At 40.2% G+C, this 27,964-nt stretch overlaps 2 protein-coding genes across 5 annotated transcripts in view; one reads left to right on the top strand and one right to left on the bottom strand.

The window, feature by feature from the left end:
* LOC120545267 (G-protein coupled receptor-associated protein LMBRD2B) overlaps positions 1-26,878 on the bottom strand; it is a 59,742-nt gene extending 32,864 nt beyond the window's left edge. The window contains exons 1-4 of one of the 4 annotated variants that reach the window (XM_039779457.1): positions 26,708-26,878; positions 25,814-25,877; positions 1,263-1,320; positions 1,066-1,122 (exon numbers count right to left, since the gene is read on the bottom strand). The gene's annotated coding sequence lies outside the window, so the exon portion shown is untranslated. Of the gene's footprint in view, positions 1-1,065; positions 1,123-1,262; positions 1,321-17,809; positions 17,887-25,813; positions 25,878-26,707 lie in introns of those variants that run through there. The other 3 variants (XM_039779459.1, XM_039779458.1, XM_039779461.1) reach the window with 3 other exon arrangements.
* On the top strand, positions 11,915-21,479 carry LOC120545327 (deoxyribonuclease-2-beta-like). Its single transcript, XM_039779579.1, has 7 exons — positions 11,915-12,127; positions 15,851-16,031; positions 16,668-16,746; positions 17,847-18,011; positions 18,101-18,303; positions 19,187-19,196; positions 20,330-21,479. Exons 1-7 carry the CDS (start codon positions 12,033-12,035, stop codon positions 20,767-20,769), a joined length of 1,173 nt encoding a protein of 390 aa, XP_039635513.1. The 5' UTR covers positions 11,915-12,032; the 3' UTR covers positions 20,770-21,479.
* Positions 26,879-27,964: the final 1,086 nt, after the last annotated feature.

Raw genomic sequence — 27,964 nt, forward strand, 5'->3', positions numbered from 1 at the left:
ATCTGCAGATTCCGTCTGGCCCTGATGATAACCAAGAGTTCAACAAGTCTGATTGTCTTCTGCTTTAGATTTCTTTTTGCTTACTTTATGATGTATGAACATGTGTAATAGCAAGAGAGAGAGAGGGGGAGGCCTCGATTTGTACTCCATTATCCATTATGCAATGGCTCTACAATTCCCTTAAAAGAATTTTGAATGAGGTAATTATAACTTAATCTTTTATAAAGTTGTAAAAGTGCTATTGCGCTTTGCGAGGAATTGGTGAACAGTTGGCTGTGAACTAGGACTCGGTGCCTGTGAACTAGGACTCGGTGCCTGTGAACTAGGACTCGGTGCCTGTGAACTAGGACTCGGTGCCTGTGAACTAGGACTCGGGGCCTGATGGGAAAACAGCTTTCTGCCTTAAAAGTCCAACATGCAACAGAGGCTTGGTTCTGGAAGAGTTCAACAGAGACCGGGTCTTACAAACAGTCAACGTAAACCAAGTCATATATTTAGTTTAGATACTTCAAAATGCAAATTCTGAGTGACTAAAAATATAAAAGTCACACGACCAAATTGAGAACTCTTCATTGAATAAGTCTAGAAATAAAGGCCTGTAAAAGACGTAAGAAACCAGTTCTGACCCTCCCTCCTCTCTTGCTATATTGTGTCATTATTGGCTGTATTACTGTTGCTAAATAAAAATCATTTAAGATCCCAACAACAGCTCTGGTGTGTGACTTCATTCTCCAGGTAGGACAGTAAATTAAAACGGGACCCCGACACTACAGCCCCCGCAACCGATATCAGACACACACAGACCACATTTCTTTGGGTAAGAGGGCTCTAATTATGCAAAAACATTTTGATATGAAAGAGAAAAGAGCAGGAAGAAGGAAGCCTTCACATACGAGAGGCTGAAACATTTTGCACGGACAATTACTTCATCTGTTACATATTTAATAAGATTATGCCTCGTCTGCTGAGATCTGGTAGTTAACATATTTCCCATATTCAACTGTAGTGTAAGAATGCAGGACTCTTACATGTAGGGTAGTATTTTCAATATTATAGTATACTTACTGGTAGTAGTAGTAGTAGTTTTACTGCAGTAAAGGTTCGAGTACTTCCTCCTCCACCCTACAATAATATAATAATAATAATAATAATGTTATTATTCCTCCTTGTGATGTTAACAGCTGGTTTATATTGTTGTAAATAAGACAGACAGATAGTAAGACAGACAGAGAATAGTATTTCCAATATTATAGTATACTTACTGGTAATAGCAGTAGTAGTTTTACTGCAGTGAAGGATCTGAGTACTTCCTCTTCCGACCTACAATAATATAATAATAATAATAATAATAATGTTACAGACAGACAGTAAGACAGGCAGACAGAATAAGACAGACAGATGTTGTTTATATTGTTGTAAATAAGACAGACACACAGACAGAGAATAAGAGGGGCTCCTTGGCTGAGCCGCTGGCCCCCGGGAGAGTCCGGTATAGCCTGACTCTGACCGGTAAAACTGAGGTCCCGTTAGCACTAGCTTCACAGCAGAGTGTTCAGGTCCAATCAAAACAATGCAGCTTAGCTATCAGCGCCAGGCAGACGCTTGTGTAAAATACAGCAGCTGTGGATGAGAGGGGGGCTGGTCGCTGAAAGTCAGATGCTTTAGCGCTGGTGATTTTCCTTTGGCGCTGGCTTAAAACCTCTTTGAGGGGCACCACAACTTTCTCTAAGCAGGAGAAACCCTGTAAACATGGGCTATAGGAGGCGCTACAGGGTCCCAGACTGCAGAAAGAACAAATATATAAATACTCATTTGTTCCTATGTCAATATCTCAGCTGAATCAACACAGGAGGGCAAAGAAGTGATAGTTCCCCCCCCACTTTCATTTATATATTTATGGCTATTCAAGGCCACTCTTGCAGGCCAGGGGCCCCTTATCTATTTATGTTGTAATTTTTTGATGCCTGTATGTTTTTAGCTTGTTGTCTTTAGGATGTTGTCTTGTTATTGTTGGAGCTTCTATTGTAAGATACATTTCCGTGTCTATGGACAATAAGGTGCTATTTATGTTGTGTTGCTTTGTGGCGCCAACACAACTTTGCGGCATTCTTTGCATATGAGCGGTTCTTGTTTTGGGTCACTTGCCTTGAACCCAAAATGCTCCCACACAATGACGATCTGATACTCGGGACAAGCCCCTCGGCCTCGCCCTCTGCTACGTTACCCATGTTTTTGTTTTCTTTGTTAAGATAGTTTATAGCCTTATGACCGACTGCTATCTGTTGTGTGAATTGTCCTCCCGTTACTCTGTCCTCTGTGACGGACTACATCTAAACTAAGCTGCGTGGAACAACAGGGAACAAATCTGATTGGCTCATGGAGGCACGTGATCAGACAGTGGTTTACGGAGCGCTAGACTGGCTTTGCAAAAAAACAAAAAAACTTTGATAAGGAGCGTTCTATGAATGGAACGACGCATTTTAAATATCACTCGATCACGCAAATTTGATCGTGGGAAGCCAAAATCATGATCGTGATTAAACTTTGATTAATTGTGCAGGAAATGAGTCTCTTCCACATTAAATCCTGGCTGCTGCAGATTCTTTGAGTCTTTGATGAATTATCTCCAATAAAATCTCATCAGCTGTTTTCTTTGAATCGACTGATGTTTTTGCTGAATTAATAAACATCTGTTTATTAGTTACAGAAATGTTTCTCTTTATTCAGCAGGTGGTTTGACAGACTTATGGATAATAAAGAATATGATTATCTGCTGTTAAACCCTGAAGTGGCCACTAGATGGAGCCAGGACTAGATGGAGCCAGGACTAGATGGAGCCAGGACTAGGTGGAGCCAGCACTAGATGGAGCCAGCACTAGATGGAGCCAGGACTAGATGGAGCCAGCACTAGATGGAGCCAGGACTAGATGGAGCCAGCACTAGATGGAGCCAGGACTAGATGGAGCCAGCACTAGATGGAGCCAGGACTAGATGGAGCCAGGACTAGATGGAGCCAGGACTAGATGGAGCCAGCACTAGATGGAGCCAGCACTAGATGGAGCCAGCACTAGATGGAGCCAGCACTAGATGGAGCCAGCACTACCTGACTGAAGAGGAGAGGACTGATGTTTGATTATACTGACAGTATGACACAAAACACATGTTGAAGGATTCTTCCTGGAAACTATTTCTAGTATTTTACAACCTGACAGGATTTAACTTTCATAGAGAAAACGGTGAAAAATGTGGATCAGATGATGTTGAGAAGGAGAAGGAGCTGACATCACAGTTTTTACTTAAAAAATGACTCCAACCAACTAATCGATTATCTTAATCAGGGGTGTCAAACTCATCTTCACTACGGGCCACACTGGAGAATCAGAATCACATCCAGGGCCAGATGTAAAGTTCATAGACATGCTTTAATTTAAGAGAAAAGTCAAATATCTCTGACCGTATTATTGTATGTCTTATAAAGTCTTCTCACTTACAGTTTGGTCGACATAAAGTCCTAAAAAGTCAGACAAAAGTCCCTTATTGATCATAAAAAAAGAAAACAGAAAAAGGTAGCAAAAGCGACAAAAGCAACAAAAACATAAAAAAAAAAAGTCGGGAAAGAACAAAAAACCTCTGAAAAAGTAGCAAAAACGTAGAAAAAAGCGAAATTCACTGTGAACCTAAATTGATATGCAGGCCGGATAAAAATATGCGAGTGAGTGGCCAGATCTGACACATGATCTAAATAGTTAGAGATTAATTTAATAGTTGAGAACTATTGCCGTTAATCATTGCAGCTCTCCTGTAAACACAGTTTGTTGTCAGGATCCTGAAGGATCAACTCTTCCAGTGATCTGAAGATAATGCCTCTGGGTGAAAGCAGACCACCTATCCAGTATTTAAAGTAAACCCCTTTACATGAGTGTAAGCCATAAGAAAATGTATTTTTGGTTAATTTTATCTTGTCTACTTTAGATTTAGATTCATTAATTTGCCATAGTTCTTTGTGTACTTACATACATAAAGAAAGTGTGCAACAGGGAAAGACAACAATCATACAAACGTACGCAAGAATACATAGACTAAATATAAGAATACAAACAATACTGCCAAATTCTTTTAAAGGTCCAATATGTCAGATTTAGTGCCATCTAGTGGTCAGGTTGCAGATTGCAACCAACTGAATACCCATCCTCTGAAAACTCAGAAGGCCCGGGCGCCGGGTTAGCTCAGTTGGTAGAGCGGGGGCCGATACATAGAGGTCTACTCCTCGAGGCAGAGAGCCTGGGTTCGACTCAGACCTGTGGCCCTTTACTGCATGTCATTCCCCCCTCTCTCTCCCCTTTCATGTCTTCTGCTGTCCTATCGAAATAAAGGCTGAAAAATGCCCCAAAAAATAATCTTTAAAAATAAAAATAAAAACTCAAAAGGCCTCTCTAAGCCAGTGTTCAGTTTGTCCCTTCTGGGCTACTGTAGAAACAAGGTGGGGCTCTGGGAAAGGTTGGCACTATTGTGAGTAGCAGGGATGTAAAGCTACATGCTAACTGGAGTAGCTTCATTAAAAAGGATGAAAACAAAGCCAACCTGACCGTTCTAATTAAGGGGTTAGGGTTAGAAGCATCTGTGCTTTTCAACAGCGAATATTCAAAGCTTTTGGTGGCGACAGCGAGGGAAACCAACATTTCTGACTAAACCTGAGCTTAATTTCACAGAAAATGAGAGAAAGAAAATAGATGAAGCGAGAGACAAAGCGAGAGACAAAGCGAGAGACAAAGCGAGAGACAAAGCGAGAGACAAAGCGAGAGACAAAGCGAGAGACAAAGCGACTGCTCTGTTGTTGCAGGACAGAGTCTAAAAATTATAATGGTTGGGGAAACGCTACTTAAGTTTTTATGTATACTTCTTCAGTTTTATTAAATCATTTCTTAAAGCATTAAAACAGACTTGTGTTGGAGTTTGAAACATTCTAAAATGTTATTTTTAAACTAAAAGATTTAAATTTTTAATGTTAATGCATACTGGTTCCATCAGTTATCGGTTTCATTAACTACTAATAATCAGTATCGGCACTGGCCCTGTCAACCCCTATCACAGAGCATGGTCAGGTATGGGACGCCAGAAAGGTATGGCAATATCTCAAAACATTTCATTCAAAGCTTGCCTGTTCGCAAAGACTGCCATGAAGGTTATGGAGAGAAATGGAAACCTGTCTCTCCATGCAAGCACAGAGAATATTGTCTGATCTATATCCTCCATGCCAAGTATGAGCTCTTACCCTCTGGCAGAGGATATAGGGTACCCCAATGTAAACTTCACCTTTATTTAAACTAGGCCTAATGTGGACCTACCTAACTTTACACTTTAAACATTGTTGCTTGAGGCTGCAGGGGTTGTGCAATATCTTCATGATCTGACGCAAAGGGTTGTGTAATAGGTTGATCTCATCACTGTTGGTGAAAGATGTGCAATATGTAAATTATGATCGGCTGTGTCTTAGTACACTTCATGTCCCTTTGTTAATATGTTGTCGTTTATTGTAACCACTATGTCAGCTGTATGATTAAGACAACATGTCAAGTGTTAATTCTGCACCATTTGAGTCCAAGGCAAATAGCCCTATGGGGACAATAACGTAGGCTATCACCTGCAAAGTGGTCTCCACCAAATGTAAAAATAATCACGTGTTATCTGTTTCTGAGCTTAAATTTGGATTTGTGTACTGCCTTTTAACGACAAAAAACAATTTCCTAGAGTGTACCAATTATAAGAAAACTATTTCTCAGATGTGAGATGTAATCAAGCGGTGGCTGAGATGGATTTGCCATCAACTGTGATCCAACCCATTCAGACTCCCGTTGTGTCAGAAAGTGATGCTTGGTCAGGTGCCTTTGGCGTTTGTTATTGACGCAAAAAGTCTTCGTTAGCGTCATATTTAGATGCACAAGAATGATATACTATGTATACTACTCTCTTCTGTTGTCTCTCTACATACTACTCTCTTCTGTTGTCTCTCTATATACTACTCTCTTCTGTTGTCTCTCTACATACTACTCTCTACTGTTGTCTCTCTACATACTACTCTCTACATACTACTCTACTGTTGTCTCTCTACATACTACTCTCTACTGTTGTCTCTCTACATACTACTCTCTACATACTCTCTACTGTTGTCTCTCTACATACTACTCTCTGTTGTCTCTCTACATACTACTCTCTACTGTTGTCTCTACATACTACTCTCTACTGTTGTCTCTACACATACTCTCTGCGTTGTCTCTTACATACTACTCTCTGTTGTCTCTCTACATACTACTTCTACTGTTGTCTCTACACACACACCCCCCTACTGTTGTCTCTACATCACCTACTCTCTACTGTTGTCCTCTCACATACTCTCTACTGTTGTCTCCAACATACACTACACTGCTGTCTCTACATACTACTCTCTACTGTTGTCTCTCTACATACTACTCTCACTGTTGTCTCTCTACATACTACTCATGTTGTCTCTACATACTACTCTGTTTGTCTCTCTACATACCCTCTACATACTACTCTCTTCTGTTGTCTCTCTACATACTCACTCTACTGTTGTCTCTACAACTACTCTCTACATACTACTCTCTTCTGTTGTCTCCCTACATATCACTACTCTTCTGTTGTCTCTACATACTACTCTCGCCGTTGTCTCTCTACATACTACTCTCTACTGTTGTCTCTCTACATACTACTCTCTACTGTTGTCTCTCTACATACTACTCTCTACTGTTGTCTCTCTACATACTACTCTATACTGTTGTCTCTCTACATACTACTCTATACTGTTGTTTCTCTACATACTACTCTCTACTGCTGTCTCACTACATACTACTCTCTACTGTTGTCTCTCTACATACTACTCTCTACTGCTGTCTCACTACATACTACTCTCTACTGTTGTCTCTCTACATACTACTCTCTACATACTACTACTCTTCTGTTGTCTCTCTACATACTACTCTACTGTTGTCTCTCTACATACTACTCTCTACATACTACTCTCTTCTGTTGTCTCTCTACATACTACTCTACTGTTGTCTCTCTACATACTACTCTCTACATACTACTCTCTTCTGTTGTCTCCCTACATACTACTCTCTTCTGTTGTCTCTCTACATACTACTCTCTTCGGTTGTCTCTCTACATACTACTCTCTACTGTTGTCTCTCTACATACTACTCTCTACTGTTGTCTCTCTACATACTACTCTCTACTGTTGTCTCTCTACATACTACTCTATACTGTTGTCTCTCTACATACTACTCTATACTGTTGTCTCTCTACATACTACTCTATACTGTTGTCTCTCTACATACTACTCTATACTGTTGTTTCTCTACATACTACTCTACTGTTGTCTCTCTACATACTACTCTACTGTTGTCTTTCTACATACTACTCTCTACTGTTGTCTCCCTACATACTACTCTCTCACTGTTGTCTCTCTACATACTACTCTCTACTGTTGTCTCTCTACATACTACTCTCTACTGTTGTCTCTCTACATACTACTCTCTACTGTTGTCTCTCTACATACTACTCTCTACTGTTGTCTCTCTACATACTACTCTCTACTGTTGTCTCTCTACATACTACTCTCTACTGTTGTCTCTTACATACTACTCTCTACTGTAAGGACTGCTAAATGGCATTGAAGCTCTCCTGGATGTTTGACAGCACAGTATCCAATAAGGGGCCGGATGTGTACAGAATGGTGTCGTCTGCATATAGGTGGATTTGAGAATTCCCACCAGCAAGAGCCACATCATCGATGTATAGGAAGAAAAGAGTCGCCTGAGAATCAAACCTTGTGGCACCCCCATAGAGATATCCATAGGTCCAAACAGTAGGCCCTCAGATTTAATGCACTGGACCCTGTCAAAAAAATAGTTATTGAACCACGCAAGGCAGTCATGAGAGAACCCAAGGTTGTTGAGTCTGGGACACTGAAAGATGCAATGGCCAGGTCCACTACAGAAAACCAACATGCATCAAGCATGCAAGCAGAAGGCAGGAGTTTCAGAGCTGTACACTTGTGATACGATCACTCAGATCGGATCTTACTACCAGGTGAAAGCAGGGTCAAAGTGTCAGAAAAGAGGAACTAGAAAGCAGAAGGTCAAAATGTCAGAACAGAGGAACTACAAAGCTGAAGGTATGACTATCAGAAAATAGCAACTGGAAAAGCAGAACGCCAGATACACAAGAACAAGTCCGCCTTTTTGACCTTAAAAACATCTCCAGACTCCGGCCATCCCTCTCTCATACATGGGGATTCTCCTGGTGTCCCCCTGCCCTCCCTCCCTCCCTCCCTCCCTCCAGGACTTGAACACTGGTAGGACCAGGAAGTGGGCAGAGAACATCACCAAAGACCCCACACATCCTGCACACACTCTCTTTAACCTCCTCCCCTCTGGCAGGCGCTACAGATCCCTACGCACAAACACAACCAGACATAAGAACAGCTTCTACCCCACTGCCATCACTCTACTGAACACTTGATAAGTCATCCCCACTGTGGCCACTCACCCACTTCTCTACACATTACATACTTATCATGATTCCAATATGCATCTTGCACACTACTTTGCACTATTACTTTTTGCACCTTACATCCCGCTCCATGTGTACTTGTCTTGATATTATGTGTTATTTGGATATTTTTATTTTTGTATATTAATACATAATAATAATAATAATAATAATAATAATAATAATAATAATAAGTATGTAGACAAGGTTACATGACAGACAAAAGAAAAGGTAACACATGGATGAGCACAGGCAGAGCAGGAGAGGTGGGTAATGAAAAGGAGGGAAAAACTGGGAAAGTCTGTTAACAGGAAGAAGCAAGTTGGAAGAGGGGAGTTTTGAGGGCCTGTTTGAAGGATGGTAGGGTGCTTGACTGTTTGATGTGGTCGGGGAGGGCGTTCCAGACATATTATGTTGATATATGCCTATATGTATTTATGATTGTCTCTATCATACAGTATGTGTCTATATTACTATTTGTCTACTGAAGGTTTACTACTACATGTCTATTTGTTGACTGTATAGAGAGTTAACACCTACCAAAGTCTAATTCCTTGTCTATGCAAGTATACTTGGCCAGTAAAACTGATTCTGATACATGCTTTTATTGCATCGCGTTTGAACTACGGCAATGGAGTCCTGTCTGAGGTCCCCAGCAAAACCCTAGACAGGCTCCAGTATTTCCAAAACATTTCCGCCAGGGTCCTCACCCACACCAAGACACATCACCCCAACCCTCATCCACCTTCACTGGTTCCCAATCAAGTCCTGCATCAAATACAAAATCCTCCTCCTCACCTACAAATCCCTCCATGCCCCTGGCCCCTCAGTATCTCTCCGACCTCCTCCATCCATACACCCCACCCCTAAACCTGCGGTCCTCAGACGCTGGCCTGCTCTCCATTCCCCACACCAGACTCTGTACCTTCGGAGACAGAGCCTTTAGTGCTGCAGCCCCATCCCTCTGGAACACCCTCCCTGCCGAAATGCTACATCACTGGACACCTTTAAAAACTCCTGAAACACCACCTGTTCACCACAGCCTACAACCTCCTTTAGCTTAGCCTGACACTTTCAACTAATCCACCACCACTGCACCACTTAGCCTATGCAATAAGAAGCTACTCTTTTTATGTCTGTGTCTTATTTTGTTGCATGTTTTCATACCAAAAGGAGCTTTACACACATTATCTCAGCTGAATATTTGATGACTACAGTGTTACACATGTTATGTAGTCTTGATTTGGGTGTTTGCAGTAGGGTTGTGCCGATGGACGATATCATCGTCCATAGTGATGGCTGGCCGACATCACGATGGAGAGCCACCATCGTGATGTCCCCCCCCTCCCCCCCTGGTCAAACACACTAATCCTAGTCGCGGGCGCTGGACGGGAAATTGACAAGTGTGTCGGTCTTAAACTAGCAAAGACACAAAGACAGGACATTGGGCTCTTTAAGTGGAAGCTACTTTTTCCCCCTTTACATGCAACCTATTTGTGAAAAAGACCATCGCTTTGAGCAGACTGCTGATTGGCTGTATTGATACATTCTCTCTCTCTCCCTGTCAGCTGTAGCTCGCTCTACCTTCTAGTAACGTTGGACGCAGCGGTCTCAAGTGAGAGAGAAAAAAGCGTTAAAAGTGGAACGCTATAACACTTTCCTTTCTCCCCTCATTGGACTAAGTTTGTGGACACTACTCTGTGCGTGCATCAATACGTAAGTCTGAGGTCCTGTAGGTACGGGACGATGTTATGCAGGATTTATGAATGTAGCCTACGTTAGCAACAGTAGGCTAATTCACGAGGGTGCTATTTTATGTGTGAGCTAATATTGCGCATCTGTTCATGTGCGCTGCAAGTTATGTTTCTGTTTATTGAATGCGTTATTCAGTGCAAACATAACCGTGAATGTAGTTTGAACTCAGTAATGATGGTATGTTAGGTTATTACTGTCGCTCTGTTGAAGGAAAACGTCCCACTGTACTGTCGTTACGCAGATCACGGACATCTGATTGACTTTACTGCACCGTACTTAAGTGAAAGTAGGTCAAGTTGTAAAACCTACCAGCAGGGCACCATTTACAGAGGGCATTCAAATGTATCTCTAATCGTTTCTATGTTTTCTACTACTATGGGCCTGTTGTATTTATGTAAAGCTACCGGCGGCACAAGCGATATCATCGTCCATCACGATGTTTTACTGTAACCATCGTCAACTGCCAATTTAAGGGACATCGCCCAACCCTAGTTTGCAGTGCTCATTTACATCCAAAAGGGTGGAAAATCTGGTTAATTTTAGCACACCATAGTCAACTTTATTATAAAAAAAAAAGGTAATTTCCCAGAAAATAGCGGCTACTGAAGATGCTGAGTGGCTAGTAGCTTTTGGAAAACCACTCGCCACAGTGACTGGTGAGCCAAAAAGTTAATGTCAAGCCCTGAATAGAAGTACGTTTAGCAGAGAGTTCTGCAGAAGTGCAATGCAACGTTTAATCTACTGACAGTTAAAAGATATTTGCAAGTCATACTCATGTGTTCTTTTTGACCATGTATGGAGATGTTTCACTTGTAGGTTTTTAGAAACCGCCCCCCAGATGGAAGATAAAAGGATGCTGAGGATGCTGAGGACGCGGCAGACTCGTCTTTCAGAGACGTCTTGGACATCGTGTTGAAGACAGAGATCAACACGGTTCTTCTTTATTACGGAGAAGTTCTTTTCTGCTCTTTTGATTCCTTTTATTTCAGTATTTCAGCCTCGTAGCAGCTTTTTCTGTTAATCGATTGTAACCATTTAACCTTTTTCAATAAATAAAACCAAGTCGACTGCTGCGGTCCACAGAAAGTCTGTTTTTGGACATCCTGCACCTTTGCATCTGAGGTCTCTCCATCAACACTCAGGTAGGTCAGAATGAAATCCCCACCTCTGTTACCTATTCACTGCATTAACCCTCTGAGGTCTGAGGGCATTTTCACACATCTTCTTAAATTTACCTTTTTAAAGGTATTTGCATATAACTGATCCCTGTGTGGTTCAGAACAAACTCAACTTTCTGTGCAGCAGACAGCCAAATCTGTCCCAGAGAAACATGTGAAGAGATAATTTGGCGCTAAAGCTGAAACATTGATGTTTCCTCAAATCTCTTTTGAAAACAGACCTTAACTTATGATGTGTTGTACGAATTTTTTCGGTGTTTGAAATTACTTTACCAAAGTCTTAGTAAATAAATGTCAAATGAAATGTTGTAATATTGCTTTTTGGGTAGGGTTTTTTGTCTGTAACCTCAGGTTAAATCATTTTGTATTACCAATCATAATAACAGGATGATGTGAACTTGAAGCCCAGTGAATGTGGCGGTGTAACTGTTGCTGTAATTGTGTGTTTTAGGGAGTTATGTGGAGGATTCTCCTGATGGTCAGTGAATGTGGCGGTGTAACTGTTGCTGTAATTGTGTGTTTTAGGGAGTTATGTGGAGGATTTTCCTGATGGTCAGTCTGCTCTGCTGGAGCGCTGACGGACAAAGAGTGACCTGCAGAGACCACAACAACGGAGAAGTGGACTGGTGAGGCAACACTCAAAAACTACAGAGATTGACGATATTTTTTTAACTTTTTTCTGACCTTTCTATAGAACAACAGATTTTTAGATTCATGGAAAAATGGAAAAAACTAAATCCATAATGAATATAATCTTAATTTCAGCCGTAGTCTGTCAATTATTTTCACAGTTATCAATTAGTCTAAAAATGATCAGAAAATAGTGAAAAAACTACTTCCCCCACGATGCAAAGTTACGATTGTAAAAATCTTGTTTTGTCTGAGCAACAGTTCAAACCCCAAAGAAAATGAATTAAACATCATGTAAGAGAAAGAAAATCTTCACATTACAAAATCTTACAGGTCCAGTTTGGCCCACAGCTGCAGAGATGAATGGATTAGTCCTCAACTGTTAAATACAGTCGCTTGCATAAATTTATACACACATGCTGAAGTTGACTAAAAAGAGGAATAAAAAACCCTTAATTAAAAAAATGAAAAGAAATCCTGCAAACAGTTCAGGTGTTGCTTCTGCAGGAAAACGTTCATCTCAGGCAGCTACCTGCGGCGCCACATCACCGTGGGGGGGGGGGATCCCTAATCTTACAGGAGCCACATACAGTGCTCAGCATTGGTTTATGACCCCATGCTAAAGTTGACTAAAAAGAGGAATAAAAAAAAAAAAATCATCTTTTGGAAATTGATCTTAATGCCTTAATTAAAAAAATGAGGAAAAATCCAACCTGTAAGGACACCAATTTTCTTTGTGAATGAATAATGTATCGTAAATAAATAAATATTCTTCCTTAAAATACAGGGGGCATAAGTCAGTCCACCCCTATGTTAAATTCCCATAGAGGCAGACAGAGTTTTATTATTAAAGGCCAGTTATTTCATGGATCCAGGATACTATGCATCCTGATAAAGTTCCCTTGGTCTTTGGAATTAAAATAGCCCCCCCACATCATCACATACCCTTCACCATACCCCCCACATCATCACATACCCTTCACCATACCCCCCACATCATCACATACCCTTCACCATACCCCCACATCATCACATACCCTTCACCATACCCCCACATCATCACATACCCTTCACCATACCCCCACATCATCACATACCCTTCACCATACCCCCACATCATCACATACCCTTCACCATACCCCCATCATCACACATACCCTTCACCATACCCCCACATCATCACATACCCTTCACCATACCCCCACATCATCACATACCCTTCATGGTTTTATGTCAGTTAGCCTAATAGCTGGTGTGATTTGCATTGAGAGATGATTTCATAGAAAGTACCCCATGCCAATCGTGAGATCAATTGTAGATCAAGATCAATTTCCAAAAGATAGTTTTTTTTATTCCTCTTTAGTCAACTTTAGCACAGGTGTGTAAATGTATTATGGCCAACTATTCTGATAATCCATGAATCTGTTTGAGTCATTTTTATGATAAAACAGGTACATTTGTGTGATGTCAGCTTGTTAAATGTAAATATTGTTCCAGTATCTTCTCTCCTCTCGGACAGTAAACTAAATATCTTTGAGTTGTCGACAAACAAGACATTTGAGAACGTCATCTTGGGCTTTTGGGAAACAACGATCCACAGAGTAATTTTTTTAAAAATATACATACAAATGAGTTTGTTACTCGGTTTGCTTCCCAGACAAAGCTTAGATTTTGACATATACAGTATTTGTCACACACAAGTTTTAATGAAATGATTTGTCTACTGAGGTTGTTATTGTGTAGTTATTCCATGCTGAAGCCTTAAACAGTCTTGTGAAAGTCCCCTTCTCTCCCAGTAATGTTCCATGTCAGAGGCTCCGTCTTGTTTAAAGGTGGAGAATTGGCTTCTTACAACATGAAACATGAGGTGGTCAGATGTCATGTGATCAAGTAGATGAACAGCCTATATGTGTTTTGCCTAATTATTTTATGCATGTTTTATTAGATTATGTGTATATATACAAAAAAAAGTTTTTTTCTTTTGGCCATTTTTGTGTGTGTTTTTTTTCTGCACTCTTGCCTAAACTCTTAAGTTGTTGTCTATTATCCCATCCTCTTTCAGTCACTCTGTTTTCTGATTTGTTCTTGTCTGGAGACAACTCATCCATTCATCCAGACAATAATCCACACATTAATTAAGCTCTACAAAACTCAAGTCCTTTTCATTTATATAGTCTAAATTCACATATTAAAAACCTCAAGAGGTTTTACAATCTTTACAATCTACAGATTATTAATGACAGACAGTACTGCACCAACGCGTGTTACACGAGACAAGTTACAACACCACAGAAAAGATAACTGTATGAGTAACTTGTAGTTAGGAGACACACACACACACACACACACACATTTTCTCTTCTCTTTATATTTGACACCACAAACTCTACTTCTCTACTGTTCTTCTGTGATTGTGAGGAAAGGTGTGTGTGTGTGTGTGTGTGTGTGTGTGTGTGTGTGTGTGTGTGTGTGTGTGTGTGTGTTTGTGTGTGTTTGTGTGTGTGTGGTGGGGGGTATTGTGTGTGGTTATTAGATGTTCATTGAAGAATTGGATGAGATAATGTATGCTTATGTTTCTATGTAGGTTAACTGTATGTTTATTGCGTGTGTTTATGCGCGATGTGTCGCCATTTGTTTCTCTTGAATGCCCAAGATCAATTTCTCCTATAGCAGACAATAAAGGCTTATCTTATCTTACTCATCATCATCATCATCATCATCAGGTATGTCATGTACAAGGCACCCAAACTGACTAACATCAGAACAAACTATAAAACAAAGCTAAAATAATAATTACCTATTTATTTATATTAAGCCACAGGTTCATCAAAGCAAAGAGTACAGACTACATGTATTTAGGGTGTAGAGATAAGTCTGGTCGCTCTGAACAGGATTCAAGATTCAAAAGATTAGATTAGATGTTTACTGCTCATGAGTCTCTGGGCCAGAAGTACGTACATTTGTGAATGTAGCATTATCAGCGCTATGGCCAACCCACAGAAAGCGCACCCTGTAATACTTCAGTTTACGTCGTATTTACCAAACCTGAAGTTCATCGGGTAATCAGCACCTTTCTCCGCCCACTATACCGTAAAAAGCGCTGTAGCAAAGCGGTCCTGGTGCTATGATATGGCTGAGTGCAGACTGCCATATTCCCACTGCTGATGCTATGACTGTTTAAAATGATCTTGATGCCAATATGTGTAATGTAGCCAGGAGTTTAACAACTGCTGAGTCAGAGATTCAATGTCATCTTTGATTTCTTCCAGTAACCGTAATACTACATAACTGCTTAATCTGTAACTCTTAATGATTTTGTGTTCACTCAACTGAAAAAGTGTGATCCTTGTGGAAAAAATCTTTTCAGCACCTCTCCTTGGCCTATGTCTTCGTCTTGCTCGGATTACTGCTGCCATTTCACCAGGACTTTAACTTTAACTTTACACTTCCCCTCCCATCTCTTTATGGGAAACTCCCACTGTCCCCTTCACCCTCCCATGAATGCATATATGCATGACACGGAAAAATCGCAATTTGCCATTATCTGTTCCCGTGCAGTCTGCTCTTTTACCTCAGTGCAGCCTGTTTGTACGTACCTCGCCATGCTTTTACACGCACGTTGCGAACCAAATACACCTGAAGTGGGCACAAAAGCGTTAGTACATCCGGTCCTCTGTCCTCTCTGCACACTTATGTTTCTCTTCTCTACTCATCATCAGGTACATCATCTACAAGGCACCCAAACTGAAAGACATCAAAACTGACGGTTTAGAATATATTTACATTGATTCAAAAGGGAAGAAGAAGGAGACGTCTAAAGATCACAATAAGCTCATCAACGCTGCTGACGGTGTCCTGGCAAACACCCTGCGACCCATTTTAAAACCAATCAAATCAATGGTGAGAATGCTTTTTAAACTGCAGCTCTGCTCTATTCAACTATAAATCGAGGAACCTGTGTGTGTGTGTTTGTCTTTTAAATGATCCCACATGCGTAAAAGATGTCACGCGGCACGCTGTGTACGATGGCGGATACATTACAAGAAGCTAACGTTACATGCCTTACTAGCATCATTATAAACTACGATTTCATCACCATCCTGCCATTCCATTGGATGGTGACCATGTTAACATTGACTACATTTGTTGAAGTAGCTGTTGTAAAGCCACTGAATGCTGTTGAGCCAAGATCCAAATACATGTCTAAAATTAAAAAAAAAAAGTTTATCTAAACCAGTTCGCACACAGCAGCTGTGTTGCCGAGGACCAACAGGAGGTCAGCGTAAAGTGTGAAGCACTGGCGTCCTCAGTAAATAAATCTAATCCAGTTGGGATATAATATTTACGCTTTTTAGGATATATAGGATTTAAGAAAAATTTGCTAAAAAGATTGTGCCCAGAAAATGTGTTGCCTTGTTGTATTTGATTGGCAGCAGTAGATTTGGTACCTTGCTGTTCTCTCTTTTGATTGGTTGCATACATCCCAATAATTTAAACATTATAATGTTTCTTCTCTTCATTCTGCATCATTTATAGACAGACAACTTTGGATTCATCACCTACAACGATCAACCTCCAGGATGTAATGCTTTTGCTACATTTGGCCACAGTAAAGGTGAGTAGAGAAATCATCTCTCTCACAGGAAACATCTCTCTGATCCTCCATCAGGTTTTCATCACAGAGGACAGAGGCTGATCAGTGTGTAGTGACATCTCTGTTATCTTATCAATGATCTGTGGCTCCTGTTTGTTCAGCTCCTCCAGCTTCTGTCTTTAAATCATTTGAATGAGATCTGTCAGAAAAACGTAGTTTCCCTCCCTGGTCTTGGTCGTGGGTCTTTGGCGTTAGTTACTGACGCACTAAGTTTCCTTCAGCGTCTCAGTCAGACACAGGGAGCTTTCAACTAATTCCAATGTAGTCCCATCAACGGAGATATCTGATGCTCTAGGTAACACTTTGGGTCACTTTCAGGGTGCAGGTTAAACTACTTAGTTACAGTTAGGGAAAGATCATGAGTTGGGTAAATTTCAGTGACTCGTGGGACATAAACTCTGGTCTCCTGGGTGAAGGTCCTGTGTTGTTTGACCCATCCACCCCCCCGTTTAACACACAGAAGAATAAAGGAATATTGTCTTTTCCAGAATAAAAGCATAACCAGAATGTGTGCACGTTGTGACACTGTCTTTATACGTTTTAGGTTTTCTTTATATGGTCATGGGGTGCCAGCCAGCTTTCTCTCCTGGCATCTAAGATAGTCTTAGTTAGTTAAAGATTTTATGTCAGTTGTCTTTTTGTCAGGATATAGTTCAAACCACACCATTTTTATATGTGCAAGTGCACATATAAAAATGTACACCCTATACACATTAAACCAACATAAAGGTTAACCCAACAAAACACAACACACAATGCAAGGTTCAAATCAAATGTTCTTATATTCACCACAAAATTAAGCAAAGTACTCAAAATCGCACAGAAAAAAATGTATTGTCCAGAATGTCACAGTAGAGAAAGTCCACACAAAAACTCCAACAAAAAACTCCACCTCCTTTTAGTCCGTTAAAGTAAAGAGTTTGTTGTTGAGCAGCAACAGATAACAGAGCTCAGTCTTTTATCGGTTAGTTTGAAATATTAAAACACAGTCAGGACATCACATATTAGGACTTTAAACAATCACCTGCCAATAGTTGTCTGTCTATCTGTTGATGTTTCAGGAGTTGTGATGATGGATAAAACCACCACAGGAGTCTGGCTCTCACACAGCACACCACAGTTCCCTTTCAAAAGAGATCAAAATAAGTTCTACCCAACCAGCGGAGCAAAACATGCTCAGACGTTTATCTGTGTAACATTCAACTACAAGGAGTTCAAAGACATAGGTAACATTATTAGTTACATCTTTATATTTATAGTGTTAGTTGTTGATCGGAGTATGAATTTTAATGTTGTCTTGTTGTACTGTTTGAAGGTCAACACCTGCTGGACATCGCAGCTTTCCCGTTTGATCATCATATTCCAACTGGCTTCCATGAACAGCTTATAAAGGTTACAGAGAAAGACTTGAAGGAAAATCCACCAGGAGGGAAAATCTCGGACCTGACATCACCAGGACAACAAGCATTTGTTACCTTTGCTAAAAAACTGTATGAAGGTGAAATTTTTACTGTGGAAATGACAGAAGCTGCTACTGTAGTTTAACATCAGCGGCGGGTGGTGAAGTACATTTATCATAGATGTGAAGAAGATTACACAAACTGACAATTCTACTGTTTGTTTTTTTAGAAAGACGCAGGGAGCAAACCAGGGGAACAAATATGGTAACAAAATGTTATTGTCATTTACTAAAAGTTCACTAATTGGAGCTAAAATACTCAGAATAATATTGTAGTATTACACCACCAGCAGGTTGTGAAATAAAAACCAATGATAGAGTCTAGACCTACTCTATCTGTAACGTGTCTGGTGATTTATCACTATGAATAAAATTGAATTAAATCAATGCAAAGATAAACTTCTCAGTCCAATAGGAACATATTTATTGATAAGCACTTTTTATTTTACTATATCTCTTTCCATAAATATTTTTTTCTCCTACTATTTGGATAAAAGTTAACACAGAAACGATCAGACATACATTTAAATGTCCTCTGTCAGTGTTTTGCCTGAATACGTTCACTGAACAATAGGCTAGTTCATGAACTCGTTCATATTTTGGGTGAACTTGAAATGAGTATTACTGCCTGATGAACGTCACTGTGAACTCGTTGGATATGAAGATTAAATTTGACGCATAGTTTCAGTGTTAAAACTGATAAAATAATTGCTGTCTGTGGTTCTATATTTGGGCTGTGGCAATCATTTTGAAAAATAGCTCGCAGCAACATATGGAAAAAAAGAACTATGAACTAAGTTCATTTTTGGAACTGTGAACTTAGTTCAACATGTTGAAGTATGAAATATGAACTGAACTTGTTCATTTTAAAATTTGTGAACTGAACTTTGAACTAGTTCATGTAGAAAGTGAACTTTCTAGGGGTGGTACGGTTCACAAAACCCACGGTTCGGTTCTTGTTATTTTTTCTTTTAATCTTTAACACTCCAGAATATACTTCAGCATATGATACATAGCTTAATTATCCACAATGTAGGATACAGTATTAAGTAATTATATAGTTATGTCATGTAATCATGCACAAAAAGAATTTGACCTCAAGCCCATTATTGGGACCATCTCTGAGGAAAGCTAGCTGAGATTTTGATACAACAAGAGGGAAGACATTGTCGTGATTTCAACATGCTTTTCATTTATTTGGCAAAAAAAAAGGAGAATGTGTATTGACATCTACAGGAACTTATGTGCCTTTTTAGCACATGAAGATTGAAGTATTACAGAATATCAATTGAAATAACTTGCATTTATCAAACTGCCAACTTCAGTGTAGCTCTTACAAAAATGTTATCCTTTAAAAGAAAAAGAGAGGAACTCTTAAAGCTCCGTCTTTTGAATAAGTCAGAATATGTTAAACATAAAAACTGTTTACATTGTTTCATGAACTGTACCACCCCTAAAACTTCCCCAACCCTTCCCTCTGTAAATGCTGCCCTGCTGCGTAGCGACAGTACAGCGGGACGTTTTCCTTCAACAGAGCAACAGTAATAACCTAAAATACCATCATTACTGAGATTAAACTACATTCTTGGTTATGTCTGCACTGAATAACTCATTCAATAAACAGAAACATGAACTCTTGAACATAAACAGATGCACAATATTAGCTCACACATAAAATAGCACCCTCGTGAATTAGCCTACTGTTGCTAACGTACATTCATAAATCCTGCATAACATCGTCATCAGACTTACTTACTGATGCACGCACACAGTAGTGTCCACAAACTCACGCCAATGAGGGGAGAAAGGACAGTGTGATAGCGTTCCACGTTAATGCCTTTTCTCTCTCTCACTTGAGACCGCTGTGTCCAACGTTACTAGAAGGTAGAGCGAGCTACAACTGACAACTGACAGGGAGAGAGAGAGAATGTATCTCTCTCTGTATGATGTCGGCAAGCCATCACGATGGACGATAATATCGACGATAATATCGTCCATCGGCACAAGCCTGAACATCAGTCAGCATTGAACTGTCAGGATGTGAACAGTGTCTGTAACATGACTCGTATGTTGTTGTTCTTGCAGATGGAGATCTTTACCTCACTATTGCAGAGCATTACCAGACTAATGTGAGAGTCCAGACCTGGGGCTGCCAGGATGGCCGTGAACGTTCCTACTGCGGCAAGAATCGTAAAGTGATCAATATTGAATCTGTAAAACCTAATCTGGGTAACAGGGAGGTTAAGTGGAAGGCTAGTAATGATCATTCCAAGTGGTGTGTAGCTGAAGATAATAATAATGATTTGATCTGTATCGCTGATGTAAACAGAGCAGTCACCCAATACAAAAGGCCGGGGGGGGCACTGTGCTTTAGACATAAAGAGGCAAGTAAACTATTTGAAGATGTTATTGATAAAACTGAGCTTTGCCCAAGTCCTACCACCACCAGTGCTGGCTCAAAGCGTACCCACTCGTCCTCTAGCACTTCTGACACTAGCGCTGCCTGTGACAGTGACTCTGATTAATGATCGATAAGATAAATACGCCTCTCCTCGCCGTCTACAAGTCCTGTTTTTTTTTTCTGGTGTTTGGGTCTGAGTGTGCTTCGGTTTTTCACTTTCAAATTATTATTAATTGACATATATTTCTGAATCCATAGTTAAATACAAAAGAGGGCTGACAGAAATATAAATTACTTCTAAAAATGTATAATCCCTACCAATTGTCACTGTTGATAGATAATAAGTAGTTTGAACGTTTCTAACTTAAGTCAGAGTTTGTGTTTAACATTTTAAGGGTTGCCCTAGCTGAAATAGGTCTAACGATGTCATGAGTTACAACTTCAATCTTACAGCTCGCCCTCAGTAGATGTAAAGTCCTCCGTATAATAGCGGTTGTCATGGCGCGTGGTTTTGTCAGGTAAAGAGGAAGATGAGGAGGAGCGAGCGGCTGTTTTCTGTTCTCCGGATAGATTCCACTCATAAGATATCTTTAATAATTGTGATTAATACTCTGGCTTCTGTTTCCAGGAGCTGAGACACGTTACTGTCCTGCTGGCAGCAGACTCCTTAGATAACCTTCTGATTTACAGCTCCTCATTTACAACAGTTAGCCAGTGTAGCTATCATTAGGTTTGTTATGGGGGGGGGCCTATGTTCCCACATTTCGAAGATTTTTCCTAAAATGAGGCCCTATGTTAGGGTTACATTCCATCTGTAGTCCATTGCTACTGGATAATAGGTTGGGTGTAATTGGCTACTAAATTGGGAGAAAGGGGAATAAAATCTGATAAAACATAGGGCCTAATTTTGGAGAAAGAAATCTTAGAAATGTGTGATCATAGACCCGCTCCCTTTGTTATAACGTTAAAAGTTCATCTGCCCAACAATAATGTAGTCACCTTATATTTCCCCATGTTGTAGCTGAGATGTCTCTAGCTGTAGGTTAATGTCGTATATTATCACCTAATCATAACCCTTAGACCTAGGTTATGTAACGTTACATTTCTGTTGCTGAAAGGTTAGCTACTTTAAAGGCGGATTCATGCTTCTGCTTTAAAATCGACTCGTAGGTACGAGATACAGACCACACAGACACACACACACACACACACGCACACACACACACACACACACACACACACACACACACACACACACACACACACACACACACGACACAACACACACACACACACACACATACACACACACACACACACACACACACACACACACACAGAGACACACACACACACACAGACAGAGACAGAGACACACACACACACACACACACACACACACACACACACACACACACAGAGAGACAGACACACACACACACACACACACACACACAGAGACAGACACACACACACACACACAACACACACACACAGAGACAGAGACACACAACACACACACCACAGAGACACACACACACACACACACACACACACACACACACACACACACACACACACACACACACACACACACACACACACACACACACACACACACACACACACACACACACACACACACACATCAATCCAATAATATTAATAATAACAAACATAAGTGTGCCGACAGTGCATTGTGGGTATCCTGGAAGTAGTTTGACAGACATGGTCCACACATTACATTGTCTGAAAAGAAGTAATCATGTTTTTACTTCATATTGTTTTACAGCCCGTTTCCTAACCAGTAAAATACAGACCGTTAGACAGCGTCTCTCAGCGTCAGATACCCAACGCTAACCCCCCTTCAGGGTCTGACTGGACCTCAGCAGCTCAGTGGCCCAGTAAGATGACCTAGTGTTAAGAGAGACAATGGTAGCGACTCTAGAGAGTAGTAGGAAAGCTGAAATGCTGCGTAAGGATGCAGGTTGGGGGGGATGGGTCAAACAACACAGGACTTTCCCCCAGGAGACCAGGGTTTAGGTCCCGTTATTGTCCCGCGTGTCCCTGAAATGTAGACTTTGTAAAAGTGCCGAAAAGTGAGGCCAAGAGTCCCTACCAAACACCAAAGACCCCTGACCAAGGGTCTGGATTTTACCAGATGTGACAACGGGTTGGGTTTTACAGTGTTAAGTTTTCACTTTAATCATAATGTTGCTTGAATTAAATAACCGATATTACTTTCATAGTACACACTCTTAAAGTGTGTTTGCTGAATGATTACATCATCCTGAATAATTAACCAATCTTTCTTTGGGTTATTACACTCTTAAAGTGTTACATTTTTTAATTATCTTGTATCTCTATAGTATATTACACCGTGTTCCAAATTATCATGCAAGTGATATTTTACACTGATTTTCCTAAATAGTCGATGCAAATGACACTCAGGGTAATTGTCAAGTCACCAACCGTTTAATTCAACAAACCACCCAATGAAAACAGTATTTTATCAAAAATAAAAAAACTCAAAATGCACTGTTCCAAATTATTATGCACAAAATGTTATAGTTTAAGAACTGAAAATGGTCATATCTACTGAAATCAAAAGCTATTTCAATCAAACACATCTTAACAGGGCAAGTGACATGTTAACATCGACTATTTAGAAAAATCTGTGTAAAATAGCATTTGCATAATAATTTGGAACACGGTGTACACTCTTAAAGTGTTTTACATTTTTGAAATCTTGTATCTCTTTGGTATATTACACTCTTGAAGTGTTAAATTTTTTATTTTCTTGCAGCTTTTTATATCTTTTATCACATTAGTATAATACACTCTTAAAATGTTGCATTTATGAAGTATTTTATCGCTTTGTGATTCTTCTATACATTATAAAAAGTGTAGAACATTGCTCCCATTCTCCATGCACCATGTAGTGAGAGATGCTACTATAGTCACCCTGTCTCTGTTCATATGTATCTGAAGCTTGTGTTAAACTAACGAGCCATGTGGTCGGTTCTCTGACCCCTGACCTGTCTCTAGTAACAGCTGGTCAACACCAGTCATACCTTTAGAACACCAGGTACATGATGGCCTGGCCCAAACACAATCTGCTGAAGAAAATGTGCTGAATTTAGCGGACTGTGTTTCTGCTTGTGATGAAGATATGTTAACATTCTGCGTTCAATTAAAAAAATTATCTAAATCTGTAGAAAATCTGTGAAATTTTGAATTTTCAGATTCAGTCTGGCCCTGATGATAACCAAGAGTGCAACAAGTCTGATTGTCTTCTGCTTTAGATTCCTTTTTGCTTACTTTATGATGTATGAACATGTGTAATAGCAAGAGAGAGAGGGAGGGGGAGGCCTTGATTTGTACTCCATTATCCATTATGCAATGGCTCTACAATTCACTTAAAAGAATTTTGAATGAGGTAATTATAACTTAATCTTTTATAAAGTTGTAAAAGTGCTATTGTGCTTTGCGAGGAATTGGTGTAAACTTGGCTGTGAACTAGGACTCGTGGTTCTGGAAGAGTTCAACAGAGACCGGGTCTTACAAACAGTCAACATAAACCAATTCATACATTTAGTTTAGATACTTCAAAACGAAAATTCTGAGTGACTAAAACTGTAAAAGTCACACAACCAAATTGAGAGCCCATTAAGTGAATAAGTCTAGAAATAAAGGCCTGTAAAAGACGTAAGAAACCAGCTCTGACCCTCCTCTCTTGCTATATTGTGTCATTATTGGCTGTATTACTGTTGCTAAATAAAAATCATTTAAGAACCCAAGGACAGCTCTGGTGTGTGACTTAAAGGCCTGGTTCAGAATTTTCGACATAGGACCTCATTTCCAGGTTAGCCAGTGTGATATTCATCAGTGGAGACAGTTTAACACATTTCATCCTGTCCTTCTAGTTGCAGAGTTCTCTGGCGCTAGGCTAGCGCAAGTCAACAGTAACTGCTAGCCTGCCATTAAAACCAGTCTGACCCACTCCACAGTACACCCGAGGCAAATACATTATAACACCAGACTATCGATGGAAATGTCTGTGTTGATAGAATAATGATAGAAATAAAACTACCCTGCATCTCAATGATCACATTACATTTAGAGGGACTAGTTTCTCAGCAGCAGAATTTTACTTTGCTCTGGTTAGTAGTACTGCGCCGAAAAGTAAACCGAGAAGCGCACTCCAGTCGGGACACCTAGTAGTAGTAGTAGTAGTAGTAGTAGTAGTAGTAGTAGTAGTAGTAGTAGTAGTGGCCTAGTACATTGGTATTGAAGCATTGGATTGGAAACAAAGGACTAGGCAACATGGTGATTCAGTGTGCATTTACAAATTGTAAAAGTAAATGCTACAGATGGGCACCACAAGTAGGACAGTAAATTAATCTGGGACCCCCACACTACAGCCCACACAACCCATATCAGACACACACACACACACGCACACGCACACGCACACACACACGCACACACACACACACACACACACACACCAATCTTCGGGTAAGAGGGCTCTAATACGCCTCGCAGGTTGTTCTGTCCACAATCCAAAGATAATCAGTTCAACCTCCTGGTGTCCTCGGGTCTAATTTGACCCATTTTCTAAAACTTTCTATATCAGAAATTTGGGTTTTCTTTCAACCAAATTTCCCAGAAATAACATGGATGGTTCTATACACCAATCTTCACAAGAGAAATTAAGGATCAGATCTCTACTCTTATTGAATTGTGGGTGTTGTATTCCATTTCATAGCATTATCCTGACTAAACTTTGACATGTCTGGGATTATCCATTACCTTCATTCCTCTGATCTTAATTAGACCAAATCATTCAGCATTTCTGCTTTTTATTTTTACACTAAAATGTATATATAATTTCATATAAATGAGGTTTATTGACCATTAATTCAAAAAAATTAAAATAAGTGTAAAACTAGTTTAAATGAGTTGATTCTAGTGTTGAAGATACTGGTGGTAATGAAGAAAAAAAAAGCCAAAAACGTTGAAATAAGCACGCAAAACGTGAAAAATAATAATCAAAAAGGTAACCTGGGGAAGGTTTCCTGCATCTCTTTTTTTCTCTCCCTCTTTCTCTGTCTCTCAGGACTCCTACGTGTAGGGTAGTATTTTTAATATTATAGTATACTTACTGGTAGTAGTAGTAGTAGTAGTAGTTTTACTGCAGTAAAAGATCTGAGTACTTCCTCCTCCGCCCTATAATAATATAATATAATAATAATAATAATGTTAGTATTCCTCCTCGTGATGTTAACAGCTGGTTTATATTGTTGTAAATAAGACAGAGAATAAGAGAGACAGACAGATAGTAAGACAGACAGACAGATAGTAAGACAGACAGATAGTAAGACAGACAGAGAATAAGAGAGACAGACAGATAGTAACACAGACAGACAGATAGTAAGACAGACAGAATAAGAGAGACAGACAGATAGTAATACAGACAGACAGATAGTAAGACAGACAGACAGATAGTAAGACAGACAGACAGATAGTAAGACAGACAGAGAATAAGAGAGACAGACAGATAGTAAGACAGACAGACAGATAGTAAGACAGACAGACAGATAGTAAGACAGACAGATAGTAAGACAGACAGATAGTAAGACAGACAGACAGATAGTAAGACAGACAGATAGTAAGACAGACAGACAGAGAATAAGAGAGACAGACAGAGAATAAGACAGACAGATAGTAAGACAGACAGACAGAGAATAAGAGAGACAGATAGTAAGACAGACAGATAATAAGGCAGACAGACACACAGAATAAGACAGACAGACAGATAATAAGACAGACCGACAGATAGACAGAGAGACAGACAGACAGAGAGATAATAAGACAGACCGACAGACAGACAGACAGACAGACAGATAAAAAGGCAGCAGTCTTTCCCAGTCAGCCATCAGCGCATTAAAACATATAAAGGTTATTCATCATAAAAACAGCAGCGTTAGCTACCGTTAGCTAACAGTGGCTAACATGACAGCTGACGGTAGAGTACCGGAGGTGTTAACGTCTCTTACCGGGATCTCCGTGTCGGTTTCTGCGGCTCCGGGCTTACAGGGGGACGGTGAGTAATCTCTCCCGGCGGCTGTGTGTCTGTACTCCGCCGTGTTTCACCCTAAAAAAGGATAAAACATCAGCTTCCTGCTGCTAGCTCGCTCTCTGCTAGTTGGCAACAACACCACTCACATCCGGGTTGCTCTTCTTCTTCTTCTGTATTTAATATTGTGGTTTGTACGTCGCCACCTGGTGTATCTGAGTGTGTAACAGCATGACCCTGGTACACTTCCCAGTCTAATACACTACCTACTCATAGTCTAGTTATTCATCTTCATGTAAAACATTACATAATTACCTTTTCCCTCATATTTCTAATATTCCCTTAATGCTCCATTGATTCCCTCCCCATTTCTACAAGTCTGTCTTTTAATCTTTCCCTTTCTACATCAAAGTGCTACATAGAAATGCTACGGAGAAATAAAATATTAAAACTAAAAGAAAGAACAAAAAGGACAAGGAAAGGGGTAAGAAATCAACCAAAAGCTCTGCTGAAGAGGTGGGTCTGAAGGCCGCATGGGGTGGTGATGGCCCAGTGGATATGTCACGTGCCTTTGGTGTGGCAGACCAGGGTTCAATTCCCACTGAGATACATCAACCAAGGTGTCCCTGAGCAAGACACTTAACCCCTAGTTGCTCCAGAGGTGTGTGACCTCTGATATGTAACAATTGTAAGTCGCTTTGGATAAAAGGGTCAGCTAAATGACATGTGATGTAATGTAAAAAAGCATCCCCAGTCTGTGGTGTCCTCAGGTGGTCAGGGAGAGCCTTCAGCAGCCTGGGAGCAGCAGAGCAACATGCCTGATCGCCCGTAGTACGGAGCTTGGTCCTGGGGGGTTTCAGGAGTAGGGCTGGGTACCGAAACCCGGTTCCACTATGGAATCGATTCCTAAGCAACCAGTAGGAATCGGACCGGATTAGAAAGCAAATTTCGGTTCCTCATTTCAGTTCCACTGAAATATTTTCCCTCCGTCGCTCCGACACGGTTGTAAAAATCTCCCCCTTTCTCTGTAGTCTACCGTTAGCTAGCTACCGTAAATGTAAAATGCCATATTTTCTCTCTGGGCTCACCAAAACAGACGTAAAAGCCTTTCTTTGATGTCATTTTTCAGTTTTTCAAGAATTGGTTTAGGAATCGGAATCGTTTTAAAAGGACCAGTTCGGCATCGGAATCGTAAAAATCCAAACGATGTGGGCGGGTTAGCTCAGTGGGTAGAGCA

Source organism: Perca fluviatilis, chromosome 17 (genome assembly GCF_010015445.1).
Source record: "Perca fluviatilis chromosome 17, GENO_Pfluv_1.0, whole genome shotgun sequence".
NCBI classification, from domain to species: domain Eukaryota; kingdom Metazoa; phylum Chordata; class Actinopteri; order Perciformes; family Percidae; genus Perca; species Perca fluviatilis.